This window comes from Festucalex cinctus, chromosome 3 (genome assembly GCF_051991245.1).
Source record: "Festucalex cinctus isolate MCC-2025b chromosome 3, RoL_Fcin_1.0, whole genome shotgun sequence".
Lineage (NCBI taxonomy): Eukaryota > Metazoa > Chordata > Actinopteri > Syngnathiformes > Syngnathidae > Festucalex > Festucalex cinctus.
Genome location: NC_135413.1, coordinates 19,171,213 through 19,191,174, shown reverse-complemented (window position 1 = coordinate 19,191,174; position 19,962 = coordinate 19,171,213). Strand labels below are relative to the sequence as shown.

At 37.9% G+C, this 19,962-nt stretch overlaps 1 protein-coding gene across 1 annotated transcript in view; it reads left to right on the top strand.

Moving 5' to 3' along the window:
- Positions 1–19,962, top strand: part of LOC144015942 (guanine nucleotide-binding protein G(o) subunit alpha) — a 93,432-nt gene that overhangs the window by 55,000 nt on the left and 18,470 nt on the right. Inside the window, exons 4-5 of the mRNA XM_077516449.1 lie at positions 5,832–5,992; positions 17,421–17,549. Coding sequence (XP_077372575.1) covers positions 5,832–5,992; positions 17,421–17,549 — 290 coding nt within the window. The remainder of the gene's footprint in view (positions 1–5,831; positions 5,993–17,420; positions 17,550–19,962) is intronic.

Here is a 19,962-nt window from a genome sequence, read left to right as displayed (position 1 = left end):
ACATGGGCCAAATACATCAATCGTGCATCAGTTGAAAGCAAATACTAGATAATGGAAAATATTTGCTGCAACTCTTAACACAAAAACATGCTTCTCCTTTATGTGTGTGTGTATATATATATATATATATATATATATATATATATATATATATATATATATATATATATATATATATAATTGATTTTTAGCACGCTCTTGAAGTGAATATTAGAAGTAGATTTTAACAATCCCCTGACGTAATACCACAGACTGTATGCTTTATATCCCCTGTTCCTTCCTCTGTGAATGGGTGCGGTTGCAGGACACCCTGCAAGTGTGCTTACGGAAGCCCCAATGGTGCAAAGCCTAGACCACACACACACAAACGTTTGTTTGACACGTATGTGTCAATGCATCTGCTGGGCAGACCATAGGAGGTCTGAACAACAAGTAAATATTTAATCACTTCCTGCATTCAGCAGTTTGTTCCATAGAAGGGCGGGTGTGTGTTTGTGCATCTGTATCTCGTATTAATACACAAATACAAATGATTCAGAACCATGCAGAAATCAAGCCTTTGGAAACATTGTTTCCATATCATGTGATTAGGGTTGACACATAGATGAAAGGATGTAAAAGATGATCATGGTGAAGGAGAAGGAGAGTGCGGCAGAATAGAGGGAAAGGGCACAAGAGAGAGCGAAACAGACAAGATTGCATTCTTGGGAGATGAGCGTGTCACCATGGCAACTGCATCCGAGAGTCACATGATGCGGAGGAGTGAGAGAGTGAGGGATAAGGATAGTTGAGAGAGTGAAAAAGAGAGGTGGAGTGAGAGGGTGGGGCGTGCCAGCAGAGAGCAGAGGAACGAAAGGCTAATTAGAAAGGATGAATTCATTTGTGTGGATTTGTCTATTTTGCTCCCTATATGATTACAAATATGGCATGGAAGGAATTAGTAAAGGTGAGATGAAAAAATGAGCTTTCAATTGTAAAGAGCGATGAAAGATTGAAAGACGCTGGCAAACGCTGGTCCAAAAATAGAAAAAAAGGGTGGGGGAGTTAGGGGAGGGGAGGAATAGACTGTTAATGGAGGACACCTGTCAGCCTTTTTTCTCATATGTATCTGCTTGGTATTGCTGTTACATTGTGTATACATACTCCCTGGAGAAGTGATCATGAAACAAACAAAATTAACTGCAATCACAAAAAAATGAATTATAGTATAGTGTATTGTGTTGGATCTTAGGGAGGGTTGTCTGCAATACTTAAATGTGTCTGTGTTAATGTCATGAGACATTTTATAAAAACGAACAGCTGCAATTATCCTGTAAAATTTCATGTAGTTCACTGACCCGCTGTTGTTTTCCTCAGTGGCCAAGCTTCTGCAAAATTGTAACAACAGCAAAAAGATGTGTTTTGGGACACACTTTATGGTCAGTATAATCTGTGAAGCGTCTTAGAATCAGATTGTAAAAGAATTGTATTGTTTTAAAGCTCTCATGAGGCATATAGAATGATGTGGCGAGCGGCATGCAGCCCGCAGGCCTTTAGTGTGACATGTTGGTGTGTGAACTGTTTAACCTTAACAAACCTTACTCTGAGTCTGTTTGGACTGAAATGAACCCAAAAAGTAAAATTCCATTGTGAACCCAGCAGGATAACTCCTAAGTTTGTCAGACTGGGATTGCTTTGGGATGGAAGAACTACCATAATTTCCGGACTATAGAGCGCACCTGATTATAAGCCGCACCCCAGTACATTTCTTAAGGAAAAAGCGTTTTCTACATACATAAGCCGCACCTGATTATAAGCCGCATGTGCCCACATTGAAACATGAGATATTTACAAAGAAAATGGTACACAGAAAGAGTTTTCAAAGGTTTAATAATATATAGCTTTTCTTTCCAAACAGTGCCTGTGACGCGGCAGTAACACAGCAGCAATACGGTAATAACTAATAGGGCTGGTTAAAAATAACATACCGGTAAAAGTCACTGAGACTGAGACTTCTTGTATTTTCCATGATGAGGGTCTGTTCATGCTAATTTTATTCATGCACAAAGCGCGAAGTTACATTAAACTTCTATACTATGTGTCTTCCTCGACACATATATTCCACCTGTCCTACCTTTTCTTCTTGAGCGCCCCTGGCGGCTGTTAGAAAAAATGCATAAATTAGCCGCATCATTGTTTAAGCCACAGGGTCGAAAGCGTGTGACAAAAGTTGCGGTTTATAGTCCGAAAATTACAGTACTCGAGACTGAGGATCATACTTAAAGGGACAGTAAGGTGAAAAATCAACTTTTGGGAGATTTTAGCCATGTTAAAATGCTAATTCCTCACCAAAAACATCACCGAAGTGGTGTTTTCCTCCATTCGCCCCTCTATACGAAATTATAGGTCATTCTGCTATACAAGCACCAGCCCCTCCCAACCGAGAAAATGAGCGGGCGCTCACTTTATGACATCATTAGGTATGGACCCAACCCCGCAACGACCATGTGGACTAAACACACGTCCACTTTCTCAGAGACAGCCATGCTCGCAAGATAGTGATAAATGTAGCCTTTATCATTATAAATAAAGATGACTTGGCTGAAACATTCTGTCCAAATGAATTCAAAGCAATAGTAATTATGCTTCACATGTGCAATGCCAAAGTGCAATGACAATTGGCCATCTTAAATTCCCAGTAGTGGCTGACACCTGTGTAAACTACAAGTAAAATGTCTGCACTGTTACTGAATGATTGAATGGTGTAGTGGTTAGTGCGCTCACCCTGTAAGCAGAAGGTTCCAGGTTCGTGTCTCGCTCATTTTTTTTCACCTCCTCCACTATTATTTCTTGCAGCAAATGAGCTGTTTTGTTTCAAATGTTTATTGAAGAATTGAACATCCATCCAATTTCCACATTGAAAGAAGATGTGGTTGTACCTCAATGGTTGGCTTGTATGGCCATTCAGAGGTGTGCTCGAATCCAGCTGTCATAGGTGCGTGTGGGGGTGTGTGTATGTGTGTGTGTGTGCTTTTTCATATACATGTATAAGTGTCTTCGATTGGCTGGCAACCAGTTCTGGGTGTACCCCACCCCGAAGCCAGCTGGGATAGGCTTCAGCAACCCCCACGACCCTTGTGAGGAGTAAGCGGTAAAGAAAATGGATAGATGGATGTGTGAGACAGAGAGGAATTATAACGGAAATAAATGCAAAACCGACTACTTTACGGCAAAAAGCATACACACACACACAATGCACTCACATTCACACTACTGACCCTGTTCGATACGATCTGTTTATACAGCACCCTTTGTCTGCTCAATGCTTCTAAGTGTGTCTGTGGCCCTCTGCCCAGCACTTTAAAGTGTATAAACAGAAAACAGACTGTGTGTTCACTTTGCACGGAACCTCATTCACACGCATCCAGATGCACACACACACTCCCCATATCAGGCGCTGTGTGGCTGTGAGGAGAGTGTTGGGAGCATCAATCACCGGGAGGAAGCTGAATCTCAGCTTTAACCCACACTGAAGAAAAAACAAAACAAAAAACATTTATATCAAATCAAATCCATTCCAGTGGGATTGTTGCCGAGTAGAAGCAGCCAGAAGCTTTACAGTATATTGAAGGAGCCGGGCATGTTCACGGTGCCTCAGCAGCTGAAAAAGGAGACTGTAAATGTGGTTAAAGCCTGGGAAATTGACATTACAAGTGCCCCTTTTTGTGCTCCCATTCAGTCGCATGAGTAACACTTGAAGAAGTGTAGAATAAACTGCCTTCCTAAAGAATTGGTTGGAATTTGTCCCCCAAAAACTACATTCTAGAGATTTGCTGAATAACTATGGACTGCCTAAGACTAACCATCAGTAAGGTGGTGAAAGAATCAAGTTTGTGCAGAAAAAAATAGAAAAGCCCAAAAATAGAAGCCCATCTGTGCAACTTAGTGGAGCGAATATCATGACTTGAGCTTGTGTGACTTCTGGAAGTGGCTCATTAATCTTCATTTATGTAACACACGGCAGCAAAATAAACTCAAAAGTCTACAGAAACATTTTATCTGCCAGTAGAAAGAAGATGCCACAAAATTGATTGGCGAGCCTTTATCATACAAAAACATAATAAACAGAAAACACACTATCCCAAACAACAAAGGAGTTCTTAGTGCCAGAAAGGCCAACAGCATATCAGTCCCCCAACAAGCTAAAACATGTTTTCAATATCCACTTATAATGAGGAGTACTGTGTAGTGTTTTTCCTCATTGCCACATTGAAAGCAGATCTCCTAATTTTGTTATTATTGGACCCGCATGGACACATCCCATAATGTGTTGGCACAAGCTTGGATGCTTTTTACTGAGTTGCGTATGTGCAGTGTTTAAAGCACTTACAATGTTAATGTTTGTGAAGTTTATGAGGATTGTCTTAGACCTAGACTTCGACTTAGACTTGACTTTATTGATCCCTTTGGGATGGCTCCCTCTGGGACATTTACATTTCCAGCAGCAATAAGAACGGTAATAAAATAAAAAAAATAAAAAATTCAATCAATCAGTAAATAAGGTTATCACACCGGAGATTGAAGTAATAATAATAATAATAATAATAATAATAATAATAATAGTAATAATAATAATAATAATAATAATAATACAATAAGAAACAAAAATTCTATCAATCAATAAATAAGGTTATTACACCGGAAATTGAATTAAATAAATTAAATACAGTAAAGTGCCATATTTGTCAAGTGAAGTGTACTCTACACCCTCCTCCCCCCCAGTGAGGATTTTTTTGAAGATTCAATGTTTTATACCCATTTTAACTTGGAAATATAACTTTTTGTTTTAAATGGAGCATTGTGGACTGTCACTTTTATACTCATGACTGCCACCACTGGCCTAAAGCTTGACTGCAGCCTCTGTGTAAAGCTCATGCATGGCGCCACTCCACTCTTCCTCCCTCAAGGGAAGATACAAGCTGATAGGCGCAGTCTTTTTTTTTTTTTTTTAAGTCAGGGCTCTTTGTACACATCTGAGCATTAGTGGAGCATACATGATATTTAACGAGTATTTTAAAAGCTTGAAAAAAAGTTGAACCTTTCAACAGTTTTAATATGTGATTAATCCCAAGTTAACTATGGAAATCATGTGATTAATTACGCTTAAAAAATTTAATCGTCTGACAACTCTGTTAGATTTAAAAAAAAAAAAAAAAAAGAGGAAAATGTTACACAGAAAGAGGACAAGAAATAGAACAAATGTGAAGTGGTGCACTGTATGCAGTTTGCTGTAGCAACGATAGCAGAGATGATGTTCATGAGGGAGTGAAGATTAATGAATAAGGGATGACTATATGACAAGGGGTTGTGACTTAGACACTGGGATATTTTTTTTTTACATGAGGAGGAAACATGAGGCTGAGGGAATAATTGGAAAAACATGCTCTTCAGCAGTAATAACAAGGCATGACTATTCTCATCAAATATGTATCTTTTCAATATTTTAGTAGCCTGTCTCAAATCAAGGGTATATTTCAACTTTTTAAATTAGAGATGACACAAAGGGATAGAAAGAGGGAGGTGGCTTGTCCGTTTTTACCGTGAGCACGTCAAAGGTTGGTCTCAATACACCAACATAGAAGGAACCTTTGGCAAATTTACACTACAGTGGAGTATACTTGTGGTTTACCGCATACAGATTCAAGAAGTTGTTTTTTTTATCCTCAGTCATTCCTTTACTCTAGAAAAATTATAACATTTTGACAAAATTGATGTTTATTCATCTTGGGCCACTTTTATCTTTGTGATACTTTTACAGAACTTTATTTCCTCCTCCTTTGTTTCCATTTTAGGCGGATGCCAAGATGGTGTGTGATGTAGTTAGTCGTATGGAGGACACCGAGCCTTACTCCAGTGAGCTGCTCTCCTCCATGATGCGTCTCTGGTCCGACTCGGGGATCCAAGAATGTTTCAGCCGGGCTCGGGAGTACCAACTCAACGATTCAGCGCAGTAGTACGTACATGTGTGTGTGTGTGGGGGGGGGGGGGCATATGTGTGTGTGTTCCAGCTTGTTCCCTCCCTTATACTCTTTTTCATTATAACCGTCTACTGGTATTTGCCATTTCCAAATGTCTGCATCACTTCATTCTCTCTGACACATAATGAGTTTGCTGTTTGCACATCAAACACAGATGGGCATTTGAATAAATGTCCTTGAGCAATTTTTCCCAAAAAAATAGAATTAAAAGTTAAAATATGTTTTTATTCTTCTAATTTTTCTACTTTTTATCGAAAGCAAGTACCCCAAAGTAGCCTGAGCTGCGAAGGCCCTTTATAGTTGCAGCAGCAGCTGCAGCAGCTCTAGTTAGGGCCCGAGCAGCTACCGCTGCGAGGTCCCCCTTGTTTTTCGTTCGGATTATTATTATTATTATTATTATTATATATTTTTTTAATTCTCCGTAAACGAACAAATGACAGTAAAATCTCAAAACAAATTTTACTTTTACCAAAAACCTAACATAAGTAGCCCTATTTTCCTCCTGTAAAACTTGGAACTGTTGTTCAACTTTCTTTTCAAAGATAAAGAGTTCTCTGCTCATATCCCTGAATATATGACCAGAACAAACATTTTGGCAGTATCATGTGCTTGTTCTGTATAATTTTTGCATACATTTTTGGCAGGTAAAAAACATACCCTGCTGAATTTAACAACTCTTCCCTCCCACAGTGAAAACTGGGGCACTTATCGCCAGGATAGAGAGGTATTTCTTGGCCAGGTTAGGGATCCTTGAAAAGTTGAATTCAAGGCTCGTCCGCCACTGGAGTGGAACAGTGTCAGTGTCCGCCTCTGGCGATAGCAGATAAGTTGCCAGTCCAGTCGTCTCTAAGTGCTCATGACTCCTCTTGAAGAAGGTTGCTAAAGTTTTTCTTCCTCTTGTGGGGTCTGGCTGAGACCTTGTCTCTTCACTGTGGTAAGATTTTGTCAGTGTGGAAAGACAGTAATTCATTAGCTCCTCTTTTGACTTGTCCTACCTTGTCTGGGTCAATGTACGGTAGGTTGTGTGGAACCTTGTGTGCATCAGAGAGGTCATTTCTAGGCAAGGCAAGGCAAGGCATATTTATTTGTTAGCACATTTCATACACAAGGCAACTCAATGTGCTTTACACAAGGAAAGACAACACATAAGCATCAAGAAACAGTAGTTAACATTCAGGGGAAGAAAAATAAATGAATATTGGTTACAAAATTTACTAAAAAGAACATACAATAACAATCTTAAAACATTATTCAACAAACTTAAAACATTTAACATAAGGAAGTTTAAAATAATAAAAAACACTTAATTAAAGCTGTTTAAAAGTCCCTAATCAAAGGAATAAGAAAAAAGCAAAGTTTTTAACCTGGATTTAAAAGCGTTTACACTCGGGGCTGACTTCACTTCTGTTGGTAGCTTATTCCATCTGTGTGCAGCATAATAGCTAAATACAGCTTCACCATGTTTGCTTCGAACTCTAGGTTCCACTAGTTGGCCCAAGTCTGTAGATCTCAGAGCCCTGCTGGGTTTGTACTCAATCATCATTTCTTGGATATGCATATTCTCTAACAGTTCATCATTTACATAGTCACTGTATTTACTATCAAGGTTTCCCAGTATTTAATATTTTCATTTCATTTTCTGAACTGCTTATCCTGAGTAGTTTTTTGTTTTTTGTTTTTTTATTGCTTTGCTAAGCTTGCAGTTCCAAGGCGAAAACCAAAAAGATCATAAAGGCTTGTCTTAGTTTTGCCAACCGAATCTGAATGATTCCCAAGACTTCTGGGAGAATATTCTGTGGATTGACAAGACAGAAGTTGAACTATTTGGAAGGTATGAGTCTGTTTCAACTAGAGTAAATTTAAAACAGCATTTTAGAAAAAGAACAGTTAAACGTGGATGTGTTAGTGTGGTCTGAGGATGTTTTGCTACTTCAGCAACTGGATGACTTGTGATCCCTGATTTCTGCACTTATACCAGAAAATCCTGAGGGAGAACGTTTGACCACAAGCTCAAGCGCATTTGGGTTCTGCATCACAATGATCGAAAACACATCAGCAAACACATCTGATTCCGAGCAAGTCAACTTCCAAAAGGCTTTTAAAAAATGGGTTTTGCAGGGGCCTTGTCTAAGTTCAGACTTTAATCTGTTTGAAATGCGGTGGCATAAAATTTTAAAGGCCGTTGATGCTCAAACACCCTCCAGTGTTGCTGAATTAAAGTAAGGAGGTGGCCAAAATATCTCCATAGAGATGTGAAAGACTCATTACCACTTATAAAGGAGGCTTGATTTCGGTTGTTGCTGCTGGGGTAGCAAGGTCGCAATCACTTTTTCAGACAGGGCCAAGTAGTATTTTTTTTCTCCCTTAATAATAAAAACCTACGTTTAAAAACTTCATTTTGTCTTTACTTGGGTTGTCTTTGACTAATATTTAAAGTTGTTTTATGATAGGAAATATTTGTGTGAGTAATGTTGAGGAGTAACATGTAGGGAAGCACAGCAGGAGTGCTGTCAAAAAGCTTTTTAAAAAAACAAAAAGAAAGAAAGAAAGTGAAACAATGCATTTTTTCTAATCAAAAAAATAAATTAACAAAGTTAAAAAAAAAAAAAAAAAAACAGGATTCAAAATAACGAACAAACAATCACGCTAAACTAACCATGTTATGGGGATGTGACAACTGACAGGAACAACAAACAATACACCGACAAGGACTGAATGAAAACAGGGAACTAAATACTGTAAAATCAAACTGACGAAACAACAAGGAACACCCGGACAATACTGACGAGCAGATGAAGCCTTTTGAACCCTTGAAGCTTTCCATCCAACTGGTTCACAAAGGCTGCGTTCAGACTGCCGGCATATCTGACTCCAGTTGGATTCCTCCTCAAATCCGATTTTTCAAGCTGGCTGTCCAGACTGTTTTTAGCAAGTGTCCACATCCGATCTGGCCCTGTTCAGACTGAGCCACATTCATTATTGACCCATCCGACAGGTCACTGTAGCAACGACAACAACAATACATATGTCCAAATACTGATCATGATAGCAAACATGACAGAGTGCAAATAGTTATTTACACAACTGCGAAATGCAGTAGTGGAGATTTGCCCAGTCGTTCACTGTCACAGCTTAGATACAATTCTCAAACGGGTTCCTTTAGTTGTCTTTGTTGCCACAAACCCAAATCTAGTTCAAAACTACTGACGACTCCTTTCGTGGGAGCAAACTTGTCGCTCTCTGTAGCGGTAGCCATGTTGTGCTCGTCTATGGCGTGTAGATCTGTGACGGAAACACGTGGGAGGGCGGAAGCTACAGAAGCTCCGGGAGGTGAAACAGACGCCACAGAAACATAAAAAAAAAAAAAAAAAAAAAACTCACATTAATCGTGAAAAAGTCAATATATAGCCTAGATAAAACATTTTTCATCTGCCCCATTGATTTTTGAATACTTCTGGTACAAATAAAAAGTGCAGTGCACACACACCACTAATTATTTATAATTTTCTGAATGTGATCATACACAGACTATTACCACACACAGTCAATTACCATTACCAGTACCGGGGCTGATTTATGCTGAGTGGCTGCGCGTGGGTGGAGATGGAGACAGCAGGAGAAAAGGCAGCAAACGGAGCGGGGGAGGGGAAGCCTTTTACGTTAAGTGCCGTGTTTGTGCATGTTGTCCTTGTTCATCCGTACATCATAGATCCAATGAAATTACATGCAGTGACGTGAAGAAAAAATGGATTGAGCTTGAGGGAGGCACTATTTCTTCGATCGTGCCATGAGCAGAGAAAATGGAAGATTTCAATCGTAATGTTACCCCTGCAGCATAATCACTACTTGTCGTTTAAATTGGATTACTGACAGTTTTTGACTGTCTCAATTAGTTGTTGACTCATAAGAATAATGTCTTGATAAGGCGTCTAACAAAGCATTCTCCTGGCTTACAGCGAGGTCTGTGGTGTTTATTTAGACTTTGGCTAGCTAATTCTCATTATGTAATGGGAGAGTAATCCAACCAAAGAACCATAAGTAGTAATATAAACAAGTTTTGTTATTCTGGTGTTTCTTACTGGGGTCAACATGGCAGACTAGTGGTAACTTAATAGTTGTCATTTTATTCACGGAAACTAAACAAAAATATTTTTGTCAACACATATTTTTCACCGGACGAAAACTAGATTAGACTAGACTAAAACCCTCATTAATAAACAATAATTGGGACTAAATCAGTAAGACTAATGAAGACGAGATGACTTAATAAAAACTAGGCTAAAATGTATGGACAAATATATGGAACAGACAGGAGGTGGATTAATGGTGAAAGGTTAAAAAAAAAATAAAAAAAAGTAAATTATAGTTATATGTAACACGTTCCAACAATAATCTTAATCTGCTAACTAATGCTTGGCTAATATATTATCTTGCAGCATTGAGGCATAGTAGCCACTTGTTGATATACTGTAATTGTGAGTGTGATTTTTTTTTCCATCAAAAAGATTAGAGAAAATTTCATGTGAAGTAGTTTTAGATCCAAAATGTTCTACATTATCTGCTGACAAAACAAAATATACAGTGGTAAAATGACTATACAGTGTTCCCTCGTTTATCGCGGGTGTTACATTCCAAAAACTATCCGCGATAATGGAAATCCGCGTTAATTTAAAAAAATAATAATAATAATTCCCGTTAATTTTTATTATATGTTTTTTGTTGTTGTTGTTTTGGTATGATTTTTATTTTATTGTAAATGCTTTTTCGTTTATCATATATGCTCTTTTTTCATTTACATTATTTTTTCCATTAAAAGTATGTTGTTGTTGTTTTTTTGTTTTTTGTTTTTTTCAAATGTACTTATTACAGTACACAGCACATACAATATATACATTTTTTTCATTTATTTTTTTTTTCATTTTGGTATGATTTTTAGTTTATTATGAATGCTTTTTCATTCATCATTTATGTTTTTTTTTGTTTTTTTTGTTTTTACAGTCATTTTTTTTTAACTGTATGTTTTTTTTTATTTATAGCACAGTATATATTTTCTATCTCCGGAATGCAATGTCATGGACTGACAGGACATACACCGTTGGTAATTCAAGACGAATTCTGCGGACGGTCGGATGTAGGGTTCGAGAGATATGGCCACGCAAAGACAAAAAAACAACAACACATTTTTAAAAAAGCACGCTGTAAAAAATCCGCGCAACAGCGAGGCCATGAAAGATGAGTCCGCAATAAACGAGGGAACACTGTACTGACTAAAACTAGACAACTAAAATTATGTTTTCTTGAACTAAAATGCTAGACTGATGAGGTTGAGTAACTATAATTAAAAACTAACAAGCTTGATTGAAACTGTACGAAAACTGAGACTAATTTTAAAAATGTCTGATAAAATTAACACTAAAATTAACACTAGTGGTTAGCACCACTATGAGGCTATGGTGAAATACACGGATGGATGGATGGTTGTGTGTTAGTATACAAAACTTTGAAATATTATCGTAGTTGTTGTGATTTATTTGTTATAATTGTCAAACAGAGCCCCAACCTTTAGCTACTATCATGAGGTGCTTGAGCTTAACCGTGTACTGAGTAAACCACAAAGTTAATGCCTCATGTCCCAGTCACCCCTTCATTTGAAAGTTAGCTCATGTGGAAAATGACAAGTCGACAGTGATGTAATAATTCACTCTACAGTTTTAACTGGAGTCGATGACGGTGTAGTGGTTTACTTGCCTGACATTGATGCAGGCACCATGGGTTCAATTCCCACTCGTCCGCGGTGTGAGGGTGAATGTGGCCTGTAATTGACTAGAGACCAGTCCTGGATGTAGTTTCCTTTGCCCAAAGTCAGTGAAATAGGCTCCAACCCCCCGTGAACATAAACAGGAGGAGCAGTATGGACACTTTCAAGTAGCTGAGAAATGCCAACAAGAGGTCTGCTGAGCGCCACTTCCTGCCACGGGACGCTTTCACCCTGCAGCAGCTTGCCTCCATTCGAGATGTAATGCAATCAATCCTCAAAATGCATCCTTCCCACTTTGATGTTTGTCTCATTCTTAGATGCTCGTAGGGGCCCTCTAGTGACCACAGGGGGGTCTAGCAGCCGCTTGTGTGCCAGATCTTTGACATTTGAAGCTGACCTGAAACCTCACAGGAACATCATCATGTGCAGTATATTCTGCTTGCAGAAGACAGGCTACTTTGCGTACGAGCCACATCAATAAAGGATCAGACCAAACACATCTCCGGAAAGACAGTCACTGGATAAAATCAATGAACAAGAATCCGGAAATAAAACAAAGCAAGTGTGAGGGCCACATAAAATAGAATCAATGACATGGAATAGGGCAAAGATTTGAAGAAGTGAAAAAAAAAATCTAAAAATAGACTTCAAGACGAATAATGCTTCCATGTGAAAGCCACTTAGTGAAAATGCAAGATTATTTCCAGCATTCTTGGCGACGTAACAGTTCCATGTGGCCAGTGATCAATTGAAACCACATTTGCACTCGTGTGAGCGTGCCTGCGACACACACACGTGCACAACATTCATGTGTGCTAAATGTCACATTAAAGATTGATGGCAGCTTCCTGTTGTGTTCTGGCCTGTGGAGTCTCTATTTGTGTGTGACTCATATCACATAGGTTAACTTATGCCGTCATATGCTGTGTCCTTGATGCTTAAAACAATGTTAACACTAACTAAAAATTTATCGAGGAATTAAAAGGTTTGGTTTTAAAGGGGAAGTCAACCAACCCCCCAAAAATTCGATGGCAATAATTATGTTCGACGCAGCCCCAAATGGCGGTTTATGCTGCATTTGAAGTCAGATTTATCCCACTTGAACTGTCTCAGTTCCGCTCTCAAAGCGTTTGAGGCAAATGTAAACTAAAGATGGCTGATCCAAATAAATTGTTTGTTGTCATGGTTAATGCAGTCATTCCAAATCATGCTGTGTCACGTGAACATGTCTTGTATTTACATTTGCCTCGAATGCTTGAAGGGCGCAACTGACACAATCCGAGTGGGATACGTCTGATTTCCCACATTGCTCGAATGCAGCATTTTTCCTCGGTGAAGCGATTCTCTCCACTCATTGAAAAGCATTGGACTTCTGAGCATTGTAATATGATTTGTGAACATTATTTTGATTTGAAAATGTGATCAAATGTTGTTTGACTACTCGAACAACATGCCTGGTTTGTTTGATAATCACAGGCAAAAGCAATACAATATGCCGTGGAAAATGAAGCATTGCATTTGTGGAAATAGCAGAAATGCCCAAATGTTTGGAATTGTCAATATCAGAAGGCGGCCATTTTGCCACATGCTGTCCACCGAAAATGACATCACAGTTGCTCAGGGCTCAGGCAACGGCCATTCACAGCTCACCTGTTTTCTGAAGCTAAGCTATGATTGGTTGTTACCTGAGACCCGAGCAACTGCGATATTTTCACTCGATAGCAAGTGGCAAAATGGCCGCCATCTGATATCGACAATTCCGAACATTCGCAAGTGGCAACATGGCCGCCTCCTGAGATGGATAAAAACGGCTGGATTTTGATGCATGACTCATATTCTACAAATGCAATATTAATCAGAATGTCATGTTTTGACTAGTGAGGTCACATATAACATATTAGTATGTTGTTACACTGTCGAAAGCAGAAAGTTCTATTTTATGAGAATGCCTGAAGCCTCCTCTGACCCTTTCATAATGTTGACCTATTTACCACAATTCATATATGCTTATGTGTGAGTAGGTCATTATTTCCCTTTATAATGTTGATGGATTCAGATAGGGATGTACAGCATGATCGTAACGTGTCTTATTTAACTAACAGTGACCCTTTTACATTTGAATGAAACTAATTGAATTGATTATACTCATTATTTACACCATCAAAACATTTTGATAGCCGTCTCCATCCTGCGTATCCGCTCATCCATCCAGTGTTCAGTTATCGTATTCATTGTTGTTACACTGATGACGGTCGGGTCACAACCTTGCGCATATAATCTGACACATCCCAAAGATTCTCAGCGGGGTTAAGGTTTCGATCAATATGTGTAAATAATTTCTCATCCTATCTGAACCACTCTTTCACAAAACGAACCCAATGAAACCTCCCCCGTGTCTCAATGTAAAGTGTGGAAATGTTATTGCGGCATTTGTAAATATACTACAAAATGGCTATTGTTGCAGGTTTTGATCATAGTTCTGATTCACAATTTTAGCTGATTCAGCAGTTTATTTAGTTGTTTTCTTTAATTAATGCAAATCAATAATTTGTGACTTCTAAGGATTTTTTTTCCACTACTATGCAGTAACACTGCTGAAACGATGTTTTGTTTTTTGTTTTTTGATAAATGAGAAGTTGCTCAGGTCAGCTTATTAAAACACATTAACACTGTATTTTTGTTTTTCAGCACAACAATCTGCACTTAGTAAAGCATTTTCGGTGCGACCAACCAAAATGTCAGACTCACTTTTCGTCAACAACACAGATTATACAGTCAGAAGTTACTTTTAACTCAAGTGTGAAGTATTGTGCTGCTCATTACCTTTAAAATCCATCAGTTCCTCACTGCTGCTCTTGCAAACTATGTAATTCATTTTTGCTGATAATAACTCCTCATGTTTATCAGATATGTGCATGTCAATTGTACAAGGGGATTAATCTACAAGATTGCCCATGACTGGGCAATAAAAAAAACAACAACAAGGTGTTCAAATTAATTTCTTCATTTGTATTTGATCTAAAACATCTGGATCATTATGTGTGTATTGTATTCAAACAGTGAATGGGAACAAAAACAATCCACTGATACAAATCATGTTGTACGGCGTCTGGTGAATTTAATGTAGAAGGCTATATTTCGATTGTTGATGTGTCGCCGATCAAACTAAAAGTGTTGATTAGAGAAAGGTGTGACTGCCATATCAGAATTAATGATCTGATGAGATTAAAATGGATCCAGGTAAAATTATTATTTAATCTTTTTCTTTCCTAATGAGCTTCTTTTCGCTGCAAATTTTGGAATCGCTTCAGAAAGGGATTATCTCATCAGGAGCACCTTATTAAAGATAAACACATTAATCGAGGTATTTTTCCATGCATTTGGGAAGACTCGGGAACACTATTTCACTGCACATTGTTATTATAATTTGTGGAATCATAACCATCAGCAGAGGCCATGCATGGTTGAATTGAAACATTGACGCCAAATAACGTAGCCATCATTGTAATTTGGAATGGTAGTGATAGGCATAATTTAAAAGGTGTTAAGCCTGTACAAACACATGCATCATACTATCACTTCATAGAAAACCGTTTTATCTGGCTCCCTGTTGATTGAAATTACTTTGACATGTGTGACACCTTCGGAGGACATGCCACACTTTCCTCCCACGCTGAAGGTCATAAATCAAAGCCTGCTTGAGGAAGGACTGTGCAGCAACTTGCTACACAAAAAGTATTGGCTAACATGCGAACGCAACTTCAAATTACAGATTTCACATGACACAGTGGCTTGTAGTAGATAAATAAGTATATACCGTATTTTCACGACTATAAGGCGCACCTAAAAGTCTTCAATATAAATAAAAGCTGACCATGCGCCTTATAATCCAGTGTGCCTTATATATGGATCAATATTGACCCGCAACAGGTCTCGCTGTCAAGACGCTATCGGCGACCCTGCACCATCGGTGACGTGCATGCGCAGAAGATCCCGCCATCTTGGATCGCTAGCTAATACTAATACTTTACCTCAGACAAAATAATAAAACAACATTTTGGGAGTGAATGGAGTTGTCAGACAGCTGGTTTGTAATCTATTAATAAAGTTTGACTGACCTATCTGACTGTTTTGTTGACATTCCCTTTAGCGCAGCACCATCTAATGGATGCATAACGTAACCCCAGCCTCTACTGTAGCGCCTTATATATGGGAAAAGTTTTAAAATATGTCATTCATTGAAGGTGCGCCTTCTAGTGCGGAAAATACGGTATGTATATATATATATATATATATATATATATATATATATATATATGTATTTTTTTTTTTAAGTAAATGTTGAATGAGCTTTTCCGGGGAGCATAATTTCTCTATATTGGTGAATGGAGATACTGAATTGATGAATTGATGTCTGGGGAAAAAGGCAATGGCTATGTGTTTGTACTTATTTTTATCTTCAAACACAAGAAACAAACAGCAGAGTTGAAAAGTGTCAGGTAGTATTTTTACTGTCATACCACATAGTTGTTTTTATGTTGTGTTACCAAACCTTGTGTTGTCCTTCATTTGTTCAGCTATTTATTCTTTTTAGGAAAAACAGTGCACTGCTAATTAGTAAAATGAGTCATGGTTCAAAATGAAATAAGCATCCCATTCTCAAAGGAATATTACATTTATGATGTTCTCCCATGTTATCTTGTATTATTGTTATGCTTCAGTGCATGTGTTTGTGTCTGTGTGCATGCACGAATCACCAGTTTTCCATCCTTTATTTTGTTCTTCCATCCATCCATCTAAAGGTGCTGAAGCCAAATCGTATTTATAAATAAATTGATAGACTTATTCCACAAGATGGATACAGATGGCAAAATTTCCTTCTTGTCGCAGCAGCTCTTCCATCTTCCTGCTTAACTATCAATCAACTCAGAGCAATGAAAATATAAATATTTCTGAATTGTAAACGGCAGAGACGACGACTTCACCGGTCTGAAAAGACAAAAGAATGGGATGGATTTTATGAATACTGACAGTATTATATCATTATTGTATCTCTAAATCATGGTACGGAAGATGTGGCTGAATCACTTTATCAACTGCTCTCACTACAACCTTGACTCATCAGACCACCAAGCAGTTTATTTTTTATTGTTTGTATGGTGGAGGTTTGCGCTCTACCACTTTAGATGAGTTAGTAACTACTTTAATAGCAGTTGAATCATTGTTGCTCGCTGAAACATTAACTACTGCAATAGTTTCCCAATGATTATGCAGTGGATAGGTCATATACATTGGCTTGATTCATTCTTGTTTTTGTTTTTGTAAATGGGGAGCATTATATCTTGAATATTCTTTAGTATAAAATTACATTGAGGGTCACTAAAAGATAATGTAACCATCAACAGATTCAGAGTAGCAGATGTCTTAGTGCAAGTTTCCATAGATTTCATTCACTTCTTGTTATGTAATATTTTTTGGTCCTTGAATGTTTACATCATATTAATAAAATATTGCATTACTGAATATTTCAGTTAAACCGATTTCCATATTAAAATGTTTAAATAACGAGTTGCTTGTGTGACATTCTTATTGTCCACACATTAAAGCAGATAGTGAAGTACTGCAATGTTTTCTTTATTGTGCAGCTATCTAGACAGCCTAGATCGGATTGGTGCCGCCGACTACCAGCCAACAGAGCAGGACATTCTGAGGACCCGAGTGAAGACTACAGGCATTGTGGAGACACATTTTACCTTCAAAAACCTCCACTTCAGGTACGAGTACATTCAATTGAATTGTGTCTCCGTGCACACACAAAAACAGTGTCTTTCATACAACCCTGCTAATACTCTCTTGAAACGCCTTTATTGTAGTTGTAGTCTGTAACAAATGAGTATAACATCCGACGTTATGATTGCTCACCATTTGAACAAGATGTGAGTGAATTACAGCAAGGAGATGTGCGAATGAAGACAGATGGCTTTATTTTTCAAATTCGGTTTGCATATTATTTGCATGCGTGCATATGCTCTTTATATGCATATTCGTTGTGTGTCTAACCTACTTGGGTAATGAAGATTATTCTGGTTCTGTCTGGATCTCTAAAATGGTGGTCGAAGTGCCAAACATCTTACATGAGAAATATTTGATCTTTTACAAATTCAAGTGCGGAATTAGAACACAAAGTTGGAATATTTAAGCAATAAAATGAACCCCTGCAGTACGTGTTCTCTTGAGATGCCCAAATAGTTTCAGCTCACAGCCACACTACTGATCTGTAACCCATCAGCCTTCCTTTCATTCTATCCGTGTAATATACAACCTGGTTGCATTCACCAGGGATTCATTCCCTCTCTTGGAGTACACTTGCAAATGTACTTGAAGCACAAAAATAGATGGAAGTGATCCTTCCCAAATTAGGCTTCAGGTAACGTACTACCATTACTGTCTCAAGATTCACAAGTGAGGACAGGAATGTGAAATATCAAGTGGAACTTGAGTGTTACAATCGATGCTAAATGGTTCAAGAAGAGGTGGTGGAGTGAGTGGTCTGAGGGAAAGAATAGCCTCAACTCTCAATCAGGCATCCGCTATACATCATCAGACTTACTTTCCTCGTTATAGAGCACATTAAAGTGGGCAGCAGTGCTTGACTTTGTGAACACAGAAAATATTAAGAATACCAGCCTAAAGATCGCTGTTTTAGGTTTATTCAAATAGAGAGCATGCCTCAGTTAATTTGATGTGTGTAAACACCTTGCAGAAAACCAATATGTACCAAGTAGCACACACATTTAGGCCAGTTGCTTCAAAATGTGACTTTCATTGTGGGAATGCTGAAGCATTCCCACATATGCTATTGTGATTTTTATTCTCCCCACTTTTTTGCCACCTAACAACTCCCACATAATACTTCCAATTTACATTGTTCAAATATCAACTAGCTTAAAAAATTCCCGCCTCCCGGGGTATATATTGTCTGATTCCACATTACTTACAATATTTGCACAATTTAACATATAATATCAACTTTTCCCAATTCATTTTCAATGGGACAGTCATTGAACTTTTTTCTAAGTGTCACTTTCCACGCCCACTTCCATATATATAACTTATCATCATTACCAGGTGTCTTATACTGCTCGGTGGCACAGTTGGTAAAGCGCATAACGAGGTGGTTATAATTTCATAATTTATCTCTCAATGTGCTTTCAGCATTCCCACGCAATTTCTACAGAAATTGAAGAAGAAGTCTAGTTCTTCAGCAGCAAATGCCTTTTTGGGGAGCAAGATTTTGGTCAATCACAACATCTCGCTTAATTTAATGTGATTCTATCATATATGAAAGACATGACACTTAAAAAATGAAAAAAAAAATGTTTCAGCTTCCAATTGTACTGTAATATTGATAGGAACTAAGTATAAAAAGGGCACAAATAGAAACTGCCAATCTGAAGTATCTACACATTCCATTCTCTTTGTGAAGTAACAAAACAATCGACAGGAGACAGGAGCATGTTGTGTCCAGTCTATTTCAGAGCACAAATAGACAGACAAGCATTCACACTCAATTTCACAATTTAGAGTCTTCACTTAACCTAACACAGAAACTGGAGTATCTGGAGAAAAAAATTGCAAGCACATGGAGAACATGCAAACTCCAGGCAGTAAAGCCAGAACTGAGATTCAAAACCAGGCCCTCAGAAAGGCAGACTTACTAAGAAGTTAGTTATGGGGAAATGAAGCTTCATGTAGCACTTGAAATATTTTTTTACTCCTCTAGATGGTACTCTTGGTTTAAAGATACAGACTAGTGCAATGGGAATTTATTACATGTTCATTGCATCTTTAAACCAAGAAGAACAAAAAATATATCATAAGTGTTTCATGACGCTTCATTTTCCCCCAGTAATGGACAATGTAATGTGATTTTTTATGTTTTCTGAGGAACATCTAGAGGAGTAAAAGAATATTCCAACACTTCATTTCCCCCCAGTGATGGACAAGTGAAGCTTCATGATGCATATGTGATATATATATATATATATATATATATATATATATATATATATGTATTTTAGGAACACCTGGAGGAGTATAAAAATATTGCAAGTGGTCCTTGAAGCTTAATTTTCCCACTATTAAGAACTATATTACAGTGCTGCCTCAATTAACTCATTCGCTCCA